This window comes from Arachis stenosperma, chromosome 2 (assembly GCF_014773155.1).
Source record: "Arachis stenosperma cultivar V10309 chromosome 2, arast.V10309.gnm1.PFL2, whole genome shotgun sequence".
Taxonomy (NCBI): domain Eukaryota; kingdom Viridiplantae; phylum Streptophyta; class Magnoliopsida; order Fabales; family Fabaceae; genus Arachis; species Arachis stenosperma.
The window spans coordinates 120,351,514-120,359,154 of NC_080378.1; the positions used below are offsets into that span (position 1 = coordinate 120,351,514).

At 32.0% G+C, this 7,641-nt stretch overlaps 1 protein-coding gene across 1 annotated transcript; it reads left to right on the forward strand.

The window, feature by feature from the left end:
• The first annotated feature begins 570 nt into the window (after window positions 1-570).
• Window positions 571-6,057, forward strand: LOC130963638 (1,4-alpha-glucan-branching enzyme 1, chloroplastic/amyloplastic). The gene is given in 22 exon segments (XM_057889744.1): window positions 571-599; window positions 765-801; window positions 804-994; window positions 1,083-1,181; window positions 1,273-1,315; window positions 1,512-1,571; window positions 1,660-1,740; window positions 1,849-1,965; window positions 2,126-2,209; window positions 2,508-2,629; window positions 3,070-3,189; window positions 3,322-3,451; window positions 3,550-3,660; window positions 3,753-3,881; window positions 3,962-4,065; window positions 4,157-4,301; window positions 4,398-4,545; window positions 4,648-4,748; window positions 4,838-4,915; window positions 5,031-5,186; window positions 5,275-5,349; window positions 5,745-6,057. Coding segments are annotated over 22 exon segments (2,247 nt in total). The 3' UTR covers window positions 5,832-6,057.
• Window positions 6,058-7,641: the final 1,584 nt, after the last annotated feature.

Sequence of the window (7,641 nt, forward strand, 5' to 3'; positions counted from 1 at the left end):
TCGATTTATACTCTGTACATTAAATCATTCCACATTTTAAAAAAATACTACAATAGATCATAATTTAAAAAAACACTATTGATAATCCAATATTAAAAATAAAAAGTGTAAAAAATTATATACCAAATATTTATAAAAATCAGTATTTAATTTGCCCAAATTTAACACAATTTTGTGGGGGGAGAGAGAGAAGTTCATTGAAGTGAAGGTGGCAGGTTTCTGATAGCTTCCACACTTTTTTGTACTTTCAGAATCCAAAATCTCCATTTCATCTACCTCTCAGGTACACTTTTGATTCTGAATCTCTTTAGTTAGTTTTTTCTGTTATGTGTCCACTAAATCTGAATCTCATGTTTTGTGGGGTTTCATAATCACAAGTGTTCTACTTCATAAACCGATTTTGGGTATGTTGTTCCAATTGTAGCACATGTTTCTTTTTTTATTTTGTAAAATTGACCCTCTCTGTAGTTATTCCTGGAGATTAAGAATATGCTTCTTCCTTAACAGAAGAACTTGAAATTCCTAATTTAATAAAAAAAAAAAAATGTGCTTTTGTGATTGGGGATTTCAATGTCATGTGCATATGAAGAATCAAGAATGTATTATATTTTTGTGGCACTTTTGTGAATAGAAAATTAGAAATCATAGTTAGCTTAGATAAGATTGCTAATCACATATTTCTTCAAATGTTGTTTTGCTGAATTCATATGTTAGGGTCTTCAATTCTTCATAGTGTTGGTGATTTAATCAAGAAAGTAGCTTAGAAATTTCAGAGAGATTGAAGATGAGAAAGGTTCTGTTTTTCGGCATCTCTTGTAGAATATAGTGCTAGAACTCATGCTGAGAAGACATTGGTATCCAAAGACAAGAAACTGAAAATGGAAAGAGATGAAGTAGTTAAAATTAAGATCATCCCTCCTCCACCTGGCTGTGGGAAGAAAATCTATGAAATTGATCCACTTTTGCTCACTCACCGCGACCATCTTGATTTCCGGTAACCTCACTTTTAAGCTTCATTTCCTTAAAGTATTTGTGGAACAACTATCTGAGCTGCTAGATCATGTAAATTTATCAAATTACAGTTTCGGACGATACTTAAGATTGCGAGAGGATATCGACAAGCATGAAGGTGGCCTAGATTCATTTTCTCGCGGCCATGAAAAATTTGGCTTTAGGCAGAGGTATCTAACTTCTTGCTCAGAAAGCTGCAATGAACTTATCTACTTTTATTAATACCAACTTATTTATCAATATTACTACTATTTTTTGCAGTGTCACAGGAATTACTTATAGAGAATGGGCACCAGGAGCTAAGGTATATATGCTTTCATATTAGATTCTTAACTCTTATTATTAAAATTGGTTTCTTTACTTATGCTCAAATTCGATTTAAGGGGTTGTATTATTAAAAATCTGTTTTGAATGTTCATCTAAAGTTCAACAAAAATCTTGTTTTCGATGTAGAAATGTAGCTTGATATGTGTCTTAAAAATGATTGGATATTTTCTCAGTCAGCAGCATTAATTGGAGACTTCAACAATTGGAATCCAAATGCCGCTGTAATGACTCGGGTATGTTTTGGTTAATATATGCAAATGATTGTGCTAGTTGGAGCATGTAATCATCTTCTGGATTGATCTTGTGTTTTTGTCCATACAGAATGAATTTGGTGTGTGGGAGATCTTCTTGCCAAACAACGCAGATGGTTCGCCACCAATTCCTCATGGATCTCGAGTCAAGGTATGCTTATGCTTGTAAGTGTTTTCTAAATTGAGACAGGTTGCTGTGATTTTCTGTTAAAGACTGGTTTTCCTCGCGAACTAATAGCTTTCGAAAGTATATGTGTAGATTCGCATGAATACTCAATCCGGCATGAAGGACTCTATTCCTGCTTGGATAAAGTATTGTGTACAAGCCAAAGGTGAAATTCCATATAATGGTATATACTATGATCCACCAGATGAGGTAAGGTTCTTCCATGAAAAATCAGAAATATTCTTTTTCTCTGAACATTCGTTGTATACGAATGTCAAATGTATGTATTTGTTTGATCTAATTATGTTTTCTTTCTTTTATTGTCCCTCTTATGTTATATACTTTTCTTATTCTTTTGTTTGTTAAACAGGAAAGATATGTCTTCAAGCATCCGCAGCCAAAGAAACCGAAATCACTTAGGATTTACGAGTCACACGTTGGAATGAGTAGTCCGGTGAGCACTTTCTACCTTAAAACTTTAAGGGGACTAAATTGTATTATTTTGAATTCTCTAAAATGGGACTATTCGATTCGTCAGAAGCTTTTATGACAGTACAACTCTAACATGATGCTGAAACTTTAAGGTTTATGTAGGAAAGAAGGAAAAGAGAATAAGAATAGAGATACCCTTAATATGATGAGATTAGATTCTTCATTGTTAAAAGGTGTTACAACTTACAAGTGTTAAGTGTTGTCAATGTGAAGTTTATTATTAATTTTTTCTTGAAATTTTTATCAACCCTGCGGTTCAGGAACCTAAAATCAACACATATGCCAATTTTAGAGACGATGTACTACCTCGGATTAAAAGGCTGGGTTATAATGCTGTCCAGATTATGGCTATCCAAGAACATTCTTATTATTCTAGTTTCGGGTAACCTTTCTCTACCTGCCATTTGATGAATTCCTTGTTCAAGAGCATTACAATTTACAATGCCTCCTCTATCCAATTTTAATAACAGCTATAACCGTTCATCTGGTTTCATGACATAGTATTAGAGCTTCTATGACCAAAAAGTCTAGAATTCGATTTGTAAGAGTATAATTAGGATTCTTGTTAACTCCCAAAAAGAAATTTTCAGCATAAGGCAAATGAAAGAAAAACAAAGTCTATGCAAATTTTGCACAAACCCAAAAAAGACTCTTGCATGTGGACCCCATGTTAGAGATATAACCATTCATTTGCCTCCTATCAATTTAAGAGAAGTGATTTCATGACATTTACAATACTTTGTTTTTCTTATTGCATTGGTATTTTTTTTGCCAAAATTGGTGTTCGAATTCTAAAAATCTTTTCCTTTTTGCATGATGCAGCTATCATGTTACAAATTTCTTTGCACCTAGCAGCCGTTTTGGAACTCCTGAAGAACTCAAGTCTTTGATAGACAGAGCACATGAGCTAGGCCTGCTTGTTCTAATGGATATTGTACATAGGTAATGAATCTAATGATTTTATTACTATTCTTCTTCTTTTTTATTTCCCTTTTTGTTGATCATTGTCTTCAAGCTACTAATTCATAGTTAACTCCAACTTAGACCTGATTTTTCAATCTCTGGTGAATTTAGCCATGCATCAAACAACACATTGGATGGACTGAACAAGTTTGATGGAACTGACAGTCATTACTTTCATCCCGGGTCACGAGGTCATCATCTGATATGGGATTCTCGCCTTTTTAACTATGGAAGCTGGGAAGTAAGTCCAATCTATGCAAAATTCATAAACATAGTTCTCATTGATGGGGAGGTATATTTTATTTTATTTTATTTATTTATTTTCTTTTGCTTGTGAAGGTGCTAAGGTTTCTACTTTCCAATGCAAGATGGTGGCTAGAAGAATACAAGTTTGATGGGTTTCGATTCGACGGTGTCACATCAATGATGTACACTCATCATGGATTGCAGGTTCAAGGCTATGAACAAGTTATCCAACTAAAATTTGATGGTGCCGAATGAACTATTTGCACAATTGTTCAATACTTTTTCGCTCGCTGCAGGCGTCTTTTACAGGAAATTACAGTGAGTATTTCGGGTATTCAACTGATGTTGATGCTGTAGTTTACTTGATGCTGGTTAATGATATTATCCATGGACTCTTCCCTGAGGCCGTTACGATTGGCGAAGATGTATGTCATCCTTTCTAAAGTCTTCAGTTATGACTTATGACTATAAGAATTGAATAGTTGTTAGAATTTCTCTTTTACAGGTAAGTGGAATGCCAACACTCTGCATTCCTACTCAAGATGGAGGAGTTGGATTCGATTATCGGCTACACATGGCGATTGCTGACAAATGGATTGAGCTTCTCAAGTGAATATCCTTTCTCATAAGTGCAAACACGGCATATTAAGTTCCTTTATGGCTTACACCTTCAAGTTCAACCATGTCCTTTATCATGTAGGAAGAAAGATGAAGAGTGGAAAATGGGTGATATCATTCACACACTCACAAACAGAAGGTGGTCCGAAAAATGTGTAGCTTATGCAGAGAGTCATGACCAAGCCTTGGTTGGAGACAAGACGATCGCTTTTTGGTTGATGGACAAGGTTAGGTTGTGTTATTTATGTGCTTAAAGTTCATTTGAAATTGTTAAACTTCTAATTTTAATTTGAAATTATGTATTTGTTCATCTTGTGATTAAGGATATGTATGACTTCATGGCTTTGGACGGACCATCTACGCCGGTTATAGATCGAGGCATTGCGTTACATAAAATGATTAGGCTTATTACAATGAGCCTTGGTGGTGAAGGATACTTGAACTTTATGGGGAATGAATTTGGCCACCCTGGTAATTAATAAGCATATCCTAATTTTGTTTTTATCATACTTAATTTCAAGAACATGTTATGGTTGTTCTGTTCATTCATTCATTGTTCTGTTTCTTTATCAGAGTGGATTGATTTTCCAAGGGAAGCTCAACATCGTCCCGATGGAACCGTAATTCCTGGGAACAACAACAGTTTTGATAAATGCAGGCGAAGATTCGACTTGGTAAGTTACTTCAACCGCAAGTTATGCAGTGAATTTCTAGAATCTTTTAAGAAGTTACAAATTCTTCTTCTTGTGCTTTGTTTAACCAGGGGGATGCAGAATATCTAAGATACCGGGGGATGCAAGAATTTGACAAGGCCATGCAGCATCTTGAAGAAAGATTTGAGGCGAGTCGTAATCTTCTTCAAGATCATGATGAATATACTTTTCAAAATCATAGCTAGAACAAACACTACACTTTTGGTTTATGTAATTCTGCTTAGTATTGAACTATTGATGCAGTTCATGACCTCGAAGCACCAATATATATCGCGAAAAAATGAAGGCGACAAGATCATAGTATTCGAAAAGGGTAACCTTGTCTTTGTCTTCAATTTTCATTGGACCAACAGCTATTCAGATTATAGAGTTGGATGCTCAAAGGCAGGGAAATACAAGGTATGATTGGATTTATAGTCTTCAAGATTCGACGATGTTATCAATTTCGATAGCTTATGATTGATAGATATGCTTGTAACTTTTCCAGATTGTGTTGGATTCAGATGATCCCTTGTTTGGTGGATTCAATAGGCTCAATCACACTGCTGAATATTTTGCTTCTGTATGTGGTTTCTCAACACTCTTATAGAATTTGTAATCATTGTTTTATCACCATATTTTCATATTGTATCATTTCTGTTCGGTGTCCGTGTTCGTGTTTCATAACTAATGACTTAATCAAGAGTAATATGCAAATAAGTCATTGACTAATTAAAAATACAAAAATATTTCTCACTTTCTAAAACCCAAGACATCTAAGTCTTTCCAGGGGACCTATTTGTCCTCGTATATATTGGACGAAGGAATTTAGATGTCGCGCGTTTATAATGTGAGTAAAGTTTTTATATTTTTATTAGTTAGGAATCTATTTGTCTTCGAATTAAAAAATCAAGGACTTATTTGTCTTTTTCTCCTTAATCAACGATAAACAATCTGTGTTATCTGATAATTTTACAGGAAGGATGGTACGACGACCGACCTAGTTCCTATCTAGTGTATACACCTTCTAGAACAGGAGTGGTGTATGCTTTTGCAGATGAATAACCAGATCAAATAGCACAAAGAGAATTGAGCTAAAGAGGAACATTAATCTATGTACAAATTTCCCAATTTTGTCCATGTCTTTCAATTTTCTAGTCATATTTATATATAGAACACCTTTTATTTTTTTATTTTTGTTAGGTTTTGATGACCTTTGTAAATTATATTGCATTAGAAAAGTTTTGTAGCAATGGAAGCATTTTTATATTGTTACTGAAGCGATTAGTTTGCTTTGCTAGAAAATTATACCATTTTACCATCTTTCATGCCCTGATTCTTTATATTATTGGCTTAGGTTATGATTAATACTCGGATAAAATATATTTTTGGATAAAGTATTATTTTGGTCTCCAATATTTAGGTTGAATCCTAATTTGGTCTCTAATGTTTCAAACGTCTTGTTTCGGTCTAAAAAAACTTTAAAACGTCCTATTTTAATCCCGAAAATTTTTTAAGCAGGTTCAGTGTTGTCCCACCATTAAATTTGAAACAAATAATTCGCATATTAAAGAGTCAATAACATTCAATTTTAATATGCAAGTAAAATCGATCCACTAACGATCACTAATATAAAAGTTTTTCTTTAATTTTGAAAAGTTAATGATTAATTCTTAGGATTTGGAGTTTTACACAAAAAGAAAATTGAGGAAAAGAAAGTTTACAATAAAGTTTTGGTTATGTTTTTTTAACACATGAAAGAATATATGACTTAATTAGTAACGTTATTAACATACATATCACTCATTCTGTTAACTATTAGTGTCAAATTTAACGGTAAGACCTAAACTTATTTAAAATTTTTTGGAACAAAAATAAGACGTTTAAAACGTTATGGACCAAATTAAAATTTAACCCAAACATTAAAAATCAAAATAATATTTTATCCGTACATTTGTTGTCACTGAAATTTTCGAAAGGTTTTAATAATCAAAACATGAAAAAATAATTTGCCACCTATTGATAGCCAACAAACCATGAACGGATTAGTTACCGAACTTCACAATATATAATTGAGTCGTGGACAAAAAATGATAATTTTTTAATCACAAGGTTTCCAACAAACTAGACAAATTAACCTTCATTGACCCAAAAATAAAAAAATTCTACCCTTAATAAGTGTATGTTTGGATGAATTGGAGGGTTAATAATATTTCTTAAAACACAATAAAATCACGCTATCTAAGACAAATATTAATCAATAATATTATTTATACATTAAATACTTTTAATATTTTATAAAAATACAATTATTCTTAATTAATTATATATTTAAAATTTTTAAATTACAAAACAAAAAAAATACGTATTAACTATTAGAAAAATATTAATATCAAATAGTGTCTATTATAAAAAAAAATGGTATGCATAAAGACATTAAATATTAATTATAGAATTTTTCCAATAATATCAAGTTGATGAGTGTTACTTGCCACTTGTGAATAACGAAGGATCTTGTCGTGTAATTAGGATCCAAAAATAACCCTCCACGACGCATCTACTTCTATATATATAAATAGATTCGTTTATAAACATCGGATTCTAGTATACAACTATTTATATATTCATATTTTCATAGAAAAATCACGAGGTAATCCGTAATCGCTACATGAAGCCAATAACACGTTTATTATACTAATTATTAGTTATATAAAACTATTATTTACATACCAAAATCAATTATTAAAATTAATTATTATATATTTATATATAAATATATATATAATTTAATTTATTTTTAATATAAATTTTATTTTGATAAATAATTTTGGTGTATATTTAATATAGTTGTTAATTATATTAATTATTAGGCCTA